General features: G+C 41.4%; 1 protein-coding gene across 1 annotated transcript in view; it reads right to left on the minus strand.

The window, feature by feature from the left end:
- Positions 1–17,519, minus strand: part of schip1 (schwannomin interacting protein 1) — a 188,045-nt gene that overhangs the window by 124,678 nt on the left and 45,848 nt on the right. The window contains exons 6-8 of the mRNA XM_058633046.1: positions 8,728–8,792; positions 8,439–8,510; positions 7,441–7,576 (exon numbers count right to left, since the gene is read on the minus strand). Of these exons, the coding sequence (XP_058489029.1) occupies positions 7,441–7,576; positions 8,439–8,510; positions 8,728–8,792 (273 nt within the window). The remainder of the gene's footprint in view (positions 1–7,440; positions 7,577–8,438; positions 8,511–8,727; positions 8,793–17,519) is intronic.

Below are 17,519 nucleotides of genomic sequence, written 5' to 3' on the forward strand. Positions count from 1 at the left end.
ACACTCAAACACACGATCGACAGCCAGCTCGTGTGGGTGCCGTCTTTAATACTTCCAGAGTCGGCTCAGTGTAACCTACAGTTCCACACCTCGGCAGTCACTGTGACTATTAGAGGGATCTCACAGGGCCGAATAAGCAGTGGGATTGTTCAAGTTGAATAACAACATAGCGGTCTTCTCGGAAATACAGGCAGGCAATGGAAATCAAAGGAACTGAGTGGGAAAAAACTGTCAGTTTGACAAGACGGGGAAAAAAAAATGGTATAAAGGGGAAAAAAAGAAGTGCTTTATGAATGAAACACTGCAAAAGCAGAAGTGAAATCATTGAGGAGACTCACTCTCTCCCTTCAATTATGTTTTCAGGACATGATTAGAATGGGAAGCCCGCTACCCAAGGAGTGGTCTCTGTCATCCCTCACTGTGTACATACATGCATTATTTCACATACATTCATGACCTTGTTGTGCAATGGACGCTGTAAAGACATGCATGACAAGGGAGGAGGGGTATCCAAGTAGAAGCATGGCTGAAACTCATTTGCGATTTCTATCTCTCCATCTCCATCAGCCCCTCTACGCTGCGCATACTGATACAACCATCAACCGTGGCCTCAGAGCCCCAAAGTCAGGAGTGAAGACAAACATAACCACAAACTCTATAACCTCATTTTGGGATGGGACCCTGTGACAATACAAGGCCAACACTTCACACCTCTCTGTGCCCAGGCTCACTATTTTAGGATCTTTTGGTTCATGTGTACAAAGAGTGAAGAATAATGTGTATTCTGGATGAGGTGGTGAGGGATATGTGGGTGTTTTGTGTGCCGCCCTGAGTAGAGAGGAGAGGAGATAATGATCCTGCTGATCAGGGAGGAGCAGAATCTGGTAAATGAGGCTGAATGTGTACAGTACAGTGCTGCAGGCTCTTCATTTGCTCTCAGTGTCTAACACACACACACACACACACACACGCAGGCAGGCACTCATACATGCAAGCATGCATGCACACATGCGGCTCCAGAGGTGCTGTGTAGAGAGTACATACACAATCTCTTCACATTCACATCAGTGGCAAAGCAATTTCCATAATCACCGTCCTTCCCATGTGTTTGTATGAATGTGAGTGTGCATACATGTATGCATGTGTTTGTGTGTGTGTGTGTGTGTGTGTGTGTGGCTGAGCGTGACTATCGGCGTATTAATAAAACATCGTCACCACCAGTACCAGGTGTACAGTAATGCAGGAAGGCAGCGCTTGTTTCACAGGAACAAGAAGATTTTTTTACAACTTCAATTGTGATTTTTCAATGTTGTTTTGATGCACAAACACAAATACAAAAGGTAAGCAAAACAAAAACAGACATCCATCGTGGATGTTTGTTCAACACAGACTACAAGACTTTTGAATTCACAAGATGACTTGCTGAATGACTGTTGAAAGTCCATTAATAAGGCGCTGCATGTTGTAGATTCTGTGCTGTCAATAGTGAGTGCAAAGTCCTATTGCGGCATCATTTTCATCATGGCTGCCTTAATCTACTGTCTTCATTACTGTATATTCTTGCAGAACAAATGCATTTGAAAAACAAACAGCAACAACGACACAGAAGCAGCGTCGCTATAGATAGAGCAGCAAGTCTGACGTCATCCTGAAACACTTTAATATTTAATTGAAGTGTCGTGAAATTAAAAGGCTCAAAGAGAAGCGAGACAGTGGATGAAACACGGAGGAGAAATAAGAGAGCGGGGGATACAGAGGATGACAAATAAACCACGGAAACACCAAATAACAGCCCTGTCTCCCTTTTTAATTACAAATATGTCGATAATGGGTTATTATCTGTGAAAGAAGAGGTCCTTGACTATAGAGGAAGAGAGGCGGGTGTTTCCTGACAGTATCATCCACACAACAACATCACCTGATAGTCCTGATGATGTCATTTGTATCCAATAAATAAGTAAAGGAAAACCCTCCAAAGTAAAAGCTTTGATTTTTTGACTAAGGGAATTTTTCGACATGGACTACTCCCTGCTCCCAGTATTTGACTGCTCTGTCCCAGCTCAGCAGAACAGTGACCCCCTGTGGATTTTACCAGATGATACAAATGCAACATGACGTCACACTGAAGCAAAAAAAAAAAAAAGCTGCTATCATTTGTAAACAACTGCCCAACAAACATCAACCTATAATGCAGACGAAGCAAAGCAAAAGCTTTGAAATGACGCCGTCTTTACAAGGAAGTTAATATACGAAAGCTCCAGAGCCTGACTAATTAAGACTCAGCGTGCATTTAGTTCCACCCCCATCCTCTTCATCACATTCACACACATCACGGCCAGCGCGTTAAACAGGGCTGTGACGTGTAAGGAGCGTATGACATGACATGTCCCAGGTGAGAAAGGGCCCATGCTTGGCTTGACATGTCACTGGCAGGTGATTAGCTGGGAGTGACACGTTCCTGCCCCCCGTCAGACATTATTACACTGAAGGCTTCACTTCGGTAACGTATAATTATAAGAGTCGTATGAACGTCCTTCACATATCTGCAGGGCAGTGGAAGCATTTACAAAGAAACCGAGCACTGACGTGCACATACAGTACAGTCTGAAAAGGATGTGATTTCTGTCGCTTCCCCATCTGGAGCCATGAAGACTCTCTTTCCTCATAGGGTGCTGATGGAGACGAGAGGGTTCACAAACGATTCTGTCAATCAATATCGTGGCTGGTGTGTCACAGCAGCTCTCTTACATCCTGCCAGGGCTGCCACTCACCCTCAGACACAAAGAAGACCCGGGATAGTTAACACACCACTGCTACCATACACTGGCTGTACATCTTATTTTAGTGAGAGTTTTGGATTTTGGTGATTGAATCTGCGGCCGACGCTGAATAACTCCTGAGAAAGAGTATAAACCCATGTGCCAGACAGCCTTTTCAATCCCCAGGCAGGAAAAAAAAAAAAAAAAAAAAAATGATTGAACAGATGAATTGCACGCAGCTTCTATAAACCTAAACTAATTCAAGGGGATTCTTAATTCCCTGACCTAGGATTTTTGTATCATCCATGGTATTACAGTAACAGGATTGTAGAAGCATTGGCTCCAGTTACAACCAACCTCCAGTGATGAAGAGACGAGAGGGAATAGTATTAATTTCCAAAGCATTTTTTTCACATTTGCATAATTACCATAAATCATCTCTGGGATGTTCTGGTCTACATTGAGAAGAGGTGTAAAAGGCTATTAGAAAAGCCAACGCTTGTACGAGGTACAGCAGGCGAGAGATGACTTGATCGGGCGTGTTGTGATGATTAAGAATAAGCGAGTGTTTGTGCTGATACAGCGATTAGTCAGCCACAAAGTCATAGGAAACAAAAGGGTTTATATTAAGTCTGTGCTCAACATCACAAGTACCACGTATTGATCACTGATCTGTCATGCTAGAAAATGAGACTAAAAGTGTTTTGATAATCATGGTCTTTTTGGATTAGTGTATTAAAGCTGGTTACTATTTCATACTAGATTTGCATTGTTTCCATTTACCTCCGTTTGAAAGTTTTGCGGCTGTGATTTTGCTGCTCAGATTGAAGTGCTCTTTCAGGCAAATTTGGAAATTGGCATTTTGGACTGCATAAACATCACAGAAGTGACTGTGTGTCACCACAGTTAATTTACAGTGTCATTTTCCCCTCGACAAAAGCTGAACTAAAAATAAACACAGAGAAATTGGCACCACTTTCCTTTCCAGAGACTGACTTGCTGAAGATTTGTGAGCTGATGTTTGTGTATCTAATGCAGAGTAAATACAGCAGAGAGGAGGCTTGATAAGCCGGAGGCAGAGTATAATTAAGTTTAATAACCATTGTACTGGCATGTGACCTTTTCTACTTTCTTCCATCTCTAATAATGAAATGCTGACTTGCATGGTGCATAGAAAAGACTGTTGGGATTAAAACAAAAGTTCAGTGGTGCCAATAATTTGTAGCCTGCACTGCGTTGAAAGCATGAAAGAGTGAGGGTTAAATGTTGCACCATCTGTGAACCCTTTTTTTTTTCTGTTGATAACCTGCCGAAGTGCTAACACTTTGAGTCACGACGAATTTGACTTATTGACTCGTTTATTTGGGTTATTTCAGGACAAGTGTGATCAGATCCAGATGTTATCACATAGCCCTGGTAGGGAAATGGAGTAAACTAATGTTTTTAGTATTTGTACAAGTACATTAGGTCATAAATTAAGAAGAAATGTCCTTTGCTGAGCTGTGTTTTTTTTTTTTTTTTTATCTCTCCTGCCAGGCTTCCATAGCTCTTCTTGCAGCTGCATGACCCGATAAAGTCAGGAGAACAGAAGTCGAGCGAGCGAGGAAGTGATAAAGAGAAAGAGAGAGACACAGAGAGTGAGAAAGACATTAAAATATGAAACCCAAAGGCGAAAAAAATAGATAAATAAATAAATAAATAAAACAGTGACATGACAGAAAACAGTGGTAGGGGAACGTTAATAGAGCGTTGATTGAGAGATGGAGAGGCCCAGCAGCTGTGCGGCTCGGTGCAGCCTGTGTGCTCGCTCACCTCTGCCCCCACGTTCTACACACACACACATATATATATATATATATATATATATATATATATATATACATATACATATATATATATATATATATATATATATATATATATATATATATACATATATATATATATATACATATATATATATATATATATACATATATATACATCTATGCAGACAGAATAGCTCTGATCACTCACCAGGATGAAAATAAGGTGACAGTGTTGCAGGATCTCCCCCTAGTGTCACACTTTAGCAACTACACAACAGATTATAAATCAGCACCACAGCAATGGACAGCTCCAAAAGCCAGAAGGTATAATAATAATGGCAATGCCTGTTAAATGGCAGGACATTGATAAGTGCATACATATATACATGTGCATATACACATATATATATATATATATATACATATACATGTGTATATATGTATATGAGTACATCCTGAAAACCAGAATAAAAACCTACATTTTTTGACATTAAAGAAACTATATCGTGCACCGTGACATCTTTCCTGAGTGTTAGCTTTTTGTCCTTATTTCTCAAGTAAATTAGAAAGAGAGACATTCAGCCAGTGGCCAGCTGATGGATGTCTGTTTATGGAAAGACATCAATCATCTAGACAGTCTGAAATTGAGGCTGTGGGGGTCCAGGGCGACCATGTGCCTTTGTCTGTGTCTCTCTGTGCTCTCTCTCTCTCTCTCTCTCTCTCTTCCTCTGTGTCAGTGCGTGTGTGTGTGTGTGTGTTTGTAGGTGGTCGGCAGCAGGAGGGGCGGGGCGTTGGTGTTGACACGGTACAGTATTATGAAACAATAAAATTTTAGACAGCTGATTCATATCCGGGCATAAAAGTCAGAGTTTTGTTAGGGTTCCACTTTAATGAAACCCATAATTTCTGCCTCCGTCCAAGTTGTTGCTATGGAGCAGGGGGATCGATCATAAATAGAGACATCCAGAGCTGGTGCGCTGTTAAGCAGGATTGCCATGGCAATGAGCATGTTAATTACAGCGCGAAAGATCATTAACACAGTTAAGAGTTGCATTTCTCAGTCACATACGGAAAGCATTACAGTCAACCGTCTTGAAAACGTGCGCCTCGCTGTAGAAAATGAGCTATTTTGAAATTCACTATACACTCCGCACATGCATGGTTACACACACGTATGCCGTTCAGAAAGGATTTGTCAAAGACTGATGTTACAGGCACAAAGGTTACAAATTCAATCACTTTAGCGTTGACTGCCACATCACTACATCTGAGGAAAATATGACTCCATCCTTGTATGTTTGCGCGTGCATGTGTGTGCATGCGTACGCAACACAGAATGTCACGGACTCCGGTGCAGAGTGAGAGCGAGTCGCTGGGTCAACAGAAATGAAACAGTTAGAAATTCAAACGGGGGGGTGGGGGGTTAGTGGGGGTGGGGGGGGCGAGCTGCCACATCCAGCAATATAAATTATAGCGGAGAAAGGTCAGTTGACTAAAGTGAGAAAAGGAGGGCATGAACAGCAAGTGTGTGACATGACACAGAGTAAAGATGGTAAAACAGATGCTATCAATCAAAACAAAGGTGCGGAATCACACGAGAGGAGACGCCGAGCCTCTGCTTCCAACGGAGTGAAGCATCAGCACATTTAGCCCGTGAAACAACATGTTTTTCATCTTCCTTTCCTCTCTGCCACTCTCCTCTATCTCTGTTGACCTTACATGCAACCACACACACACAGGCTATCCTCTCACTGATGATATGCCCTTGTCAGCAGCTCTGAGTCACTGAGCTAAACATTTCCTGTTTGACCCAAAGGATTTCAAACACAACCACTGTTAACAGCCTGATGATATAAGATATACCATGACTGTGTTGTCTTTTAAAAGCAAGCAACAAACACCTACTTGTTCTCTCAGGCCTTTTTCTCTGTCTCTCTCTTAGTTTTTCCCCGTTTGGCTGTTGCTCATCCTTGTGTCTGGGTATATTTGTGTGCATGTGTGGGCATAGAATGAAGAATTCGATTATATTCATATAAATGTATTAAAAATCCAACAATATTCTTTGTCTGGACACCGATCGGCACTGTAAACCTCACAAAGTGCAAACATTTATTCTGGTTCTCTTCACTATTATGGCCCATCCCCTGTTTCACCCACAGGAATCCAAATCAAAGTGGGTTCTTCAGTGTAAAAGCTTCTCTCTGAGCTGATTGAGTGGACAAGTACCACCTAAGTGTACTCATACATCAAACTCTCCTGGCCGTCTCTGAGATTTAACCTGCCTGTTGACTTCGGGCTCCCAGATTAGGAGAGAAGTGTACACACACACTTGCTATTCAGCCAGAGGGCTGCAGCCGACGTCAGTATAGAATTATAATGACCGGAGGATGCAGCAGAGAAAATCCCGGGGATTTACTCTGTTCTGGTTAAAAGACGGGGAGATGTGCTAAATGAGGATGGCTGTTCCATCGCTGCTGCTGCTGCTGCTTTGAGAGAGCGAGGGAGTGTGTATATCAGACCAAATCCTTTTACATTCACTCTTTACGCTCCAAAGAAGCATCCTAAAGACATTAGCTGGGAGATACTGCCCCCTTCTGGCAGGAATTAGAATAGCCCACACTCACTTGAAAGCATCACATACTGTATGTATCATGCAAGTGTGTGAATGTAAAGCCTTATGGAAACAGCCGAAGCTCAAAAGTCCAACAACAGTCATTTTTTTTCAGCTGCCGAGGCAAAAACACTAATAATTTTGTTATTTTAAAACCGTTTCCTGTATTTTCTGGATGGATGTGACTCACAATAATCCCTTCTCCAGCCTCTGAAACTTTGCACTGCACTGCACTGTATAAAGATAGATAGGTGTGACTTACTGGGGTGCTGCCGTCGGACAGAGTTGTCATGCTGACCGACATGCTCATCTTGTCAGAGGAGGCGAGGGAGGGTGGGGAGGGGCTCCGTTTCTCCGCTTCCTGTCTCTGGAGGAAGTCACGCCAGGCCCGCTGAATACTACAGGGAGTGTGACAAAGACAACCAACACAAGATGACAAGTATTATGGACTCTGTTTCTCTGCATTCTGGTAGTTTTTGAATTTTCTATATATCACAAACAGTCTAGTTATGGTAATGAGAAGTGTGCACGCCCAATTCTGTCGGTGATGACGGGATGGTGATGGCAGCATCAGGAGGAGACTGACTTTCATTTTTAATTTGTCAACCCTCAAATTGCAACAAAAGTTGCCAATGTATCCTGCATTTGTGACTTTACATCATTAGATATTTTAGAACATGTTAGTAAAAAAAACAAAACATGCCAGATTATCTTGCAATTAAGAGATGTTTAGGTACTTAATGTGGAAGAAGAGTAAATAATAATTAGTCATAATAGGGCCCTGGCGTCCCCGTGCAAGTGTCCCTTACACAGTTCCCTAACCGCAAATCGCCAAAATGGACGCCAAAATTCAAAATGTCCATCTTCCCGTTAAGCTGAAGCCATGGTTACACTTGACCTTTTTGTTCGTCTTGGTCTATAACATCTTCCCACCAACTTTCGGGAAATTCGGTGGAACTCAATTTTGCCTCCATTTTCACCTTAGGGGGGCGCTATAGAGCCCTTGAGCAACGCACAGGTCCGTAAACTATGCCAATATTTTTATGCATGTTAACCCCACAAAAATGTCTGCATGCCACAGATATAATAATACAAATAACAATAATAATCTGAAGGACAAAAATAGCCATTCGTGGCTCGGGCCCTAATAATTAAAAAAAAAAAGGAATCCAGGGAGGTAATTAACGAGACATAATTTATTTTATCAGTATCCACACGTGTAATTGCCTGATCGTAGCCGGAGATAAATGATGTACTCACATGAACACCTTGTTCTCAATGGATGGCATGTTGATATTGATGTTGTTATCTAGGTCCATGGTGAGATTATTACTGACCAAGGAGAGAAAGAGAAGGGGTGTCAGGGACATTCAGAGGACACACACACACACACACAGGTCCAATCTCAGTCAGGGTCATCAGTAATTAAACAGCAATAGCGCGGTCTCATCTGCAGGGAAATCATCTTCTGTATCAGCACAAACGCAGGCTGCTCATTCCCTGTCTCAGTGCTGTGTGTTATAGGTGTGTTCATGTGCATGTAACCCACCTCTGCAGCTGGAAGCCTCCATCGCTAACGTGTTTGCAGTCGCTCTCGAGGCTCTTTAGCTGCTCCTGTGTGTGAGAAAAACAGAAAACAGTTATTTGATATGTAGCATTAGACAGGAACAAGCTTTTGCATCAAAAGAAAAGCCCTAATGTTTGTGTGTATGTGTGTGTGGCTGGGTGTTATCGTTGTGCTGAGCTCAGGAACCCCTGCAGCAAGTGGGCTGACAGCATTTTGGCTCAGATAGATGTTTTCTTGTGAAGTCAGTGGAATAAACTTTAAAGGATCTGGGCCAAATTGCTGCCTCAGCGTTTTTCCCAAGCATCCGGCCCAGGAGTACGGTGAGGGTGAAAGAGGAGAATCAAACAGAATGAGACAAGGAAAGCAGGGGCAGATGCAGCGAGACATAATTCATAAAGTGTGGCCCAGGTGTTATACAGATGTGGCTGACGCACGGACAACGAGGGCAGTGAAACTTTAAAAACTCACTTAAATGGACTTTCATCTCCATTTTTCCCTCACTGCTGCTCTCCTTCCTCCCCTCAGTTCCATCCTTGTGCTTTAATAGTGCTTCGTAATGAGGACAGGCTTGCTCCTACATAATTGAGCAAACTAATTCAATTACAGGGGAGCAACAAAGTTTAAGTGGAGCAGTTCTTGCAGATGAGCCAAGAGGGTCACATCGGGGCAGCAACACTCTGTGTGTGTGTGTGTGTGTGTGTGTGTGTGTGTGTGTGTGTGTGTGTGTTTACAGTGAAACCTGCAAGAACTCCATACTTTAATGTGACTTTTTTGTGTGATTGTCCAGCATCTATTTAACTGTAATTGGTCTTTTGTGAAATTATGAAATGTACGCTGGGTAATATTCACTTCCTTGTTTAAATCTCTAGGTTGGGTGGAGTGTACTGTAACTACATGTAACTCTTCAAACAGGGACAGACTGAAATCTCATTGAAACAGAATATCACACTGGGATGGTATCATGTTTGTGATGTTGTTTGCCTATTTTCTCTGTTTCACACGGTGTTGTGTTTTTTTCCCCTCATTGCTCTGCCTCCCAGAAGGAACGAGCAGCTCATTAAACAGAATCAAGTACTTTGACTGGTGATCAATGGCTGCTGCAAAGAACTGTGCTTCATCTCTTTCTGTCTGTTAGTCTTTCCTCTCAGTTTCTCTCTCTGTCATAAAGAGGATCCGTGAAAGCGTAGCTGGAGTCCGCCTGTCGATTCTGTACAACCTTTCAGTGTCACCTCAGTGGCCTAATGCTATATCCTGGACAGACTGCCTTACACTGTCCACTCATCAGCCAGACACTCTGTTACAGACTTTAAAAAAGTGCCACTTTGAGACTAAAAGGAACAAAGCAGATGGGATGAAAAGAAAAGGTAAGAAAGGCATCGAGAAAGAGAGAGAGAGAGAGAGAAGGGCAACCATTAAAGACACTACAATAACTAGTGATAGGTAGTGAGAGAGACAACAGACGGAAAAAAGGCACAAGTGACATTGATGGAGAGAGAAACCACATATAAACAGGGAGAGATGATGTGTGTGTGTGTGTGTGTGTGTGAGACTGTGAGCGTCTAGGTAATGGAGTTGCTGGGAGACTGAATGAGCCGATGATTTCAATTTCCCCCTCAGAGTAACGGATGACTCTGTCACAGGTCCGGCCAGACAGAGTATAAGCCTGTCTCAGAAGCATAAACACACTTTCAAACAGGCACTAACACACATTTGCACGTGTCCAGTGTATGTTTGCATTGGTGTTTTAAAGTCTCACAGCACCCGCACACGCGCCGCACACGCGCCGCACAGGCGCCGCACAGGCGCCGCACACGCACGCTCGAGCACGACATTACAAACACAAGCACATCCATTTAACATTTAACCTGGCGTGTTGTTCTTAACTACTTGTAATAAGTAATCAGTGGTACAAACTAAAACAATAGATGACATCTGATTGACTTTGATGAACTTATAATTATAAGTATCTAACGTTTGTGCGATTATAAACGTCAGATACCTGCAATTATTTTGTCAGCTGTTGACTTTTGTCGCTCCAAAACTTAGTAGCCAATCAGCAGGCAGCTTCCTAAGGCCCGCCCACGGTCAGAATCGCAAACAAAAAACCACGGCGCAAAAAACAATAAACAATAAAATACAATATTTTTGAATGATTAAATCGATATTTTTTTGCTTCTTAAAAAGTGTTGTTGGTAAATATTGACACACATCTAATTCCATAGTATACTCTTTAGTTGAGTACAACACCGCAGAGTTTATCTCATCTTTGCACGCATTATAAAAAAAAATTATCATTCACAGACCCAGCACCGTGTGATGCATGCCTTCATGCTTGCAAAACAGACCTCATTATTTACCACTCAAACAACCTCAGAAGGACATTTATGACATTCTTAATACACGCTATTGATTTCAAAATCTATCGCAGGATACATTTTGCAAGTATTGAATACCAAACCAAGGGCTCTATGTTGGTCAAGACAAAGGTAATTGATCCTGTTAAAAAGCTTTTTTCTGCAAATATCCAAACCCATATCACCGCCTCCCCGATTTCAAGGAAAACTCCCATCCTTTGCCAAAAAACCTGAACATAAACCAGAGGTTTGCATAGTTTAGTGGCAGAGTTGACAGGAAATCTATAGTCATTTAGGGCTTTGGCAGTGCCAAGCAGGCCTGTATTGATTAGCGTGTGCACATAATGTGTGTGTGTGTGTGTGTGTGTGTGCTCGCAAATATGTGCGTCGGTGGATTTATGGTCGAGTCAGTCAGGGCAGAGGGAAGAGGAAAGAGGAAAGAGTGAGGGAACCAGGAGGAAAGAGGACCTTGAACCCACAGGAGACCATGCAACAGCAGAGGAAATACAGCCCCTGACAGACATCATTTGCACCTTAATTCTCTTGTTATCCTCCTCCACCGACCTCATCTCTCTGCACTCCTTCATCAAGCTTTAGTTTTCAACTTCATTTTCACAAAAAGATGAATGGAAATGAAACAGGAGCGGCACGCAGGGAATGAAGAGAGATGACGATTTGATCGCACTGTGAGAAATGTGCAAGTCTCCGTCTTGGAGAATATGACGGGGAAAAAGGGAAGGGGTTATAATGGAGCACGATGGATCAATAATTATTCGGAGGGTTTTTGGCATTATCTAAGGGAAAAGAAGCGGCAGCAGGGCCTGCAAGACAAATCACCAGGCTCCTGTGGGCTGCCCTCGCGCTCACACACAACTCTATATCAGGAATCAATTGAAGTTTCCACTAAAGGTTACACTGTAAATGGCACACAGTGCAGCCTCACAGACCCATGTACATACACACAACACACACCACTTAAATAACATCAACATGACGCCACACATTTCCTCCTTCATGACTTTCGGCTGCTGCTGTATTAGATGACATCTTTATTTGGACATTTGTGGTATTTCAGGGGCCATTAAACTCTTTATTTTAACCTTATTCTCTTATTCTGATGCCACATACTGTATAAGAATTTTTTTAATCTTTTAAATCTGTTTATATATTTAAATTGTTCATTATTCACCCAGTGCTCCAGTACAGTAAAGCGACATCACTATATCTTCTATATCGTTTTTTTTTTTGTTTGTTTTAATGCTAAATGAGTTTTATTCCTTTCCATCGACGGTCAAAACAAGATTGACAGGCCTGTTGTTGATGTGGCAGCAGGACACCGGGCTTGATATAAGCCCAGATTACAGATATTTACAACAGACATGTCTTTAGGAAGGCCAAAGCCATTCCACACTGACCACTTTCTGAGCGGCTGCAGCAATACATCACCTGTTCTGGGATGTGAAACCACTATCTCTGCCTTTTATTTGCCATGAGATCTAATATGATCTTATAGTTTTTATCCTGCTTTGATATTTTTTGTAACAATGTCATTGTTTTCACTGCCCCATCGTTTTTATCGTGAGCGTGCCATGTCATTTTCTTGTTCATATCATGTTTTATAACGTGCAGGCACATTACATTTTCCATGGACTGCGGTACTAAAACAAATGACCGAACCTGGCTTGAGTAGGGAAAATTTATTTTTTTATTGTTGATGAGATTTGTTCTGCTTTTTTATTCGAGCATTGGGGCTGGGAAATGCAGAAACAAGAGATTTTAAAGGATCTAGTTTTCACTCTTCACTCGCAGTGTCAATACAGAAAAAATATTTAGTTAAAAGATCAACGGGGGACTGAGGGATTGACATTCTGCAGAAACAGAAAGTGGTCGGCTTGAGATTGGGTAAAATAAGAAGAGAATATGAGAGTGAGTTTTTCATTGGTGGTTAGTAAGTGGGAATGTGGAGGTGAAAGAACGAGCCTGTGGGCTTTGTTGAGATTAAACTGGACCCGTGCCAGTGTGTCGGCTTGAGAAACACAGAAAAGGAGAGAAATGGCCTGCCGGTGAAATGGCCTTCATTTCTTCTGCACATTGGGCTGTAAATCTGTCGCCTGCACCTCCAGCTGATCCACAAGCACATATTAACACTCACACTCTTGATTTACATAGCTCTCTTGCTCTTCTAAATGCCCCTTTAACTCAGTTCTGGAAGCAGACTGACAAACAAGGAGATATGTGCACAAACACACACAAACACACACACACACACACCTATGGCCTTCCCCAACCCAACATACAACACCCTCTCTCTACCCACTTACACTCAGTTTACAGGGACGGGCGAAAGGATCCACCACATTAGTGCCATCTCAAACCAATTAGCGATGAGTGCAAGTGGCTCATAAAACCCTCCAACAGTGAGTCTATGTTGATGCTGATTCACCATGTGCAGAGTTGTCTTTTGTCCATACAAACATTAACCTTTCCTATTGAATATAGTCATACAGACATCAACGACGATCAGTAAGTTGTGAATGATAGTCTATAGTCCAGAAAAACAGAACATGTGTAAAATTAAATTAATTAATTAATTAATGAAGTCCACTTATGTTTCAAATTAATATTATTATTCATGGTTATTTTTTTTATGTTTCTTCTGTGAAAAGGAACTTATATGCAAACACGTCCACTTGACATTTCTTAACAATACATTTCTGGCAGTCCTTGTTCATTGACATGGGCTGTTTAATCTAAATCTAAAGTGTCAAACTTGTGGCCCGTGGGCCACATGCGGCCCACTAATTGACCACATGTGGCCCACCACTATACTAGAATATCTGCGAGTATAATGTTTTTATAATGGTAAAAACAAGACATTAAGTTGTAGTTATTGCATTATTAAATGTATTAAATTCAACAGCTATATCCTATGGAATACCATCATGAATATTGTTGTTGCCCTATCATGATAGAATAATGTTATGATGAGTGAATAGTGTCTAGACCGGCCCCCGCTTGACCAGACTAGATGCTCATTGAGTTTGACTCCCCTGATCTTAAATTATACTCCACAAACTTGAATTCAATTTCCCAGAGAGAAGCATATCCCAAAGCTGATGACGACACTACAACCTGAACAAGGGAACTTTGTTGAGCTGTGATTGTCACTAAAAACAAGAGATCATCGGAGTGGGGGTAACTCGGGCCTATAAACAAAGTCATAATCTATTCATCATCTATAAATCGCACATTTCTGTTGCTCTTTAAAAATGATCTTCTCCTCATCTTCCGTCAATATAAGACAGATGGTTTCTGTTCTTCTTCTACTACTTCTTAAGTCTCATTACTTCATGTCCCTCTCGTATTCTTTCCTCAGCCTCTCAGTACGAGTCGGTTTTTCCTCTTTAATACTTGATGAGCTTCCTGACGTGAAGTGCTGTCAACAGATTTGCGGTCGTCTTCCGCCGATATACTATAGAACAGTGGCCAGCTGTGTTTGTTTTCCTGATGAACTCAATTAACTCTGAGTCTCTAATAAGATACACTTTCCACACACATGCACACACACACAATCCTGCAGAATTGATGTCTACAGTACACAGGGGGAAACATCTTGATGATACACATTTTGCTCCTGAGTGATAAAGAAAACAAAAAATATATAAGAATATTATAGAAATAAAAACCAAATCCACTGAAAATGTTACTTAACGTGTATTATAACATGTTTTGACTATCACAATAGAAGGATTTGTACTGAATAATGAAACAAGAAATGTGCCGATATAACTCTGTCTTTTCAGTGCAACAACTCGTCAGCCATAGCAAACAAAGACAATTAGCTGAATAAATGTTCATTTTGGCTCACTCTGTTTGAACAGTGGCTGTAGGTGCTGCTGACCTAACAATGATGTAACTGGCTGTAATTTATTTCATTATCACTCAAATTTCAGCCAAAAATATGTCATGGCCTGGTCTTCAAACTGCTGGTTTAAAAACCATTATGGCAGCTGCCACAGTACAGGCTCTTTCAGCCGAGCCTCCCCTGAGATCTTTGGCTGAGCCGGTGGCCGACGCCATCGCTGTCATCACACTCACATCATCACGGCTCTCCTCTGCCACAGAGACAGAGACAAGTGCACCATGTCTTCTTGTGTCTCACTGTGTGACAGCAAATAATGAAGACAGTTACTGTCATTTGTAGCCACTCCTGGCCAGACACTGTGTATGTGTGTGTGTGTTCCAGGTATTACTAATGCTGTGGGGACCTAAATCTGTTTACACAGTCACATTTTGGGGACATTTCTTCTTATGGGGACGAAAAAGCAAGTCCCTATAACATATATTATTGCATGGTTAGGATGAGTTTAGGGTTAGGTTAAGGTTAGGCCAGTAGTAGTTATGGTTAAGGTTAGAGAAGTCTCCAAGAAATGAATGCAAGTCAATGTAATGTCCTCTGAAGTCATGGAAACCAGTCTGTATGTGTGTTTTTTTGTATTTGTTAACACAAACACTGATCTTGTCAGGACCAGTAGTCTTCATGGAGAGCAAAACCTGGACTAAAACCTGGTTTCTGATGTAGTAAAGGTTAATCATAATGACTATTTTTCATAAAAAAAAATGTTTTACCTTAAAAATTACTGAAACATGACTCACACACACACACACAAGCATGCACACTAAGCTAAAAGTACCTGTGTCATGCATTTAATATTTAGCAACTAACCCGCAAATTATCTTTATTTTAAATATAAATATAGATAATATATTAGGGCACCACAATGCAGTGCAGACACAAAACTTGTTATTATAACTTATTTAAGTTAAGCAATTGTGTGTATTGTTATTATTAAACCTTTGTTCCCAAAATGTCACTGTCATACATCAGCCATCTGCTGTCCTGGTTTCTAACGCTTTGCACTGACCCCTGTAGTCACTTGTCTTTTTTTCAGTGTTTTATTTGCTGCACCAAAAATAAAAAATAAATCAATGCATTTGTAAAGTAACTGTGATTACAGGCAGCTGAGAGCAGGATTTTCAGAGTAACAAGGTAGTGCAGCCATTAAAGCAAATCATTCCAAAATAAAAGATGAAGTCCCTTAATTATGTGCATGATTTCATTATTATGTGTGATTCCCTGCATAAATGAGGAGAGAATAACTCATGATTTGGAGATCTTTTTTTGCTTTTCAGCACAGAGGTTATGCACACCCTGAGGAACCGTGCACCACTGCTCCTTCCTGTCCCTTTTTGCCTACAGTATTTCACCTCTGTGTCATTTCCTTCTCCCCTGGTGGGCTATAATCACAACTGGAAAGCCGACGGTTAACATGCCAGAACAAACACACCATAAAACTCCTTTTATCACACCACTCACTACTACCTGTCCTCCATCACAGCCGAGCAGAACAGCACCATACTAACGACCGCAAAGAAACTGCAGGTAAATGTGTGCAACTATAAAACTTCTTTTATTGGGCATTAGAGTCGAATGGAGGCATTGATGTTGTTGCTTAATAAGAGTGTAAATGCAGTTTGTGGAAAGATTAATAAAAAAGGAGCCGAGTAAGGAATACATGCTCCTTGGGTGATCTTCAGTTAAGGTGACGTGATCCAATTATGTTTTTTTCCAAATAATTCAATATCAGTTTGTCGCCCAATCAGCTGACTGTTGTGAGTCTAGCGCCGCCCATACCGTACCGTACCATTACTCTGGTAGCCCAAGGGAAGGGTACTGACAAATGGAAAGGTTTGGGACGGGTATTTTGGTGCTAGTACTAATGGAAATGCAAAAAAAAAATCCACTCAGTGGAAACACGTCACAAGATGCTCAGTCATGTCAGCAATGCTGACTCTTAACAACAAAAGGACAAATACAAATAAAAACAAAACGCTTGCAGCATATTATGAAGGTTGAGCAGCAAAATCGCTGGAACGTCACTGAATGACCTCCATGAACTGTATCAGGTCAGGTGCTTAAAAAAGGCAAACTCTACGCTAAAATGTAATTTACCCCTGCACTAATAAGCCATATTAATGGCTCTTAAATGTGATTCCATATTTGTTCTATTGTTGTATTTATTTATTTGACTGGACAATGTTAACGATTAGTTAACTACATTACAATTGTTTTACACGATTACAGTATAATAGTCATGATACGGTTAGTGAAATTTCATGAGACACATTTGCAGCATTTTTAGGCGTTTGATAAGTGGAGTGAAGGCCATAACGGTTCATGGCTGCTTGTTTTCTTATAAAACCCTAATCATAAATGACCAACGACACAGGAAACCTGTGATAATAAAACTGTGCGCGCCCAGGTTCACAGACAGTCTCCCAAACACAACAGAAAAACAATTACAACCAGGCTTGAGCTGTGAGTTAGAGCCGAGACTGTCCATTAGCAGCAGTCCGTCG

This window comes from Solea solea, chromosome 7 (genome assembly GCF_958295425.1).
Source record: "Solea solea chromosome 7, fSolSol10.1, whole genome shotgun sequence".
In the NCBI taxonomy this organism is placed as follows: Eukaryota; Metazoa; Chordata; class Actinopteri; order Pleuronectiformes; family Soleidae; genus Solea; species Solea solea.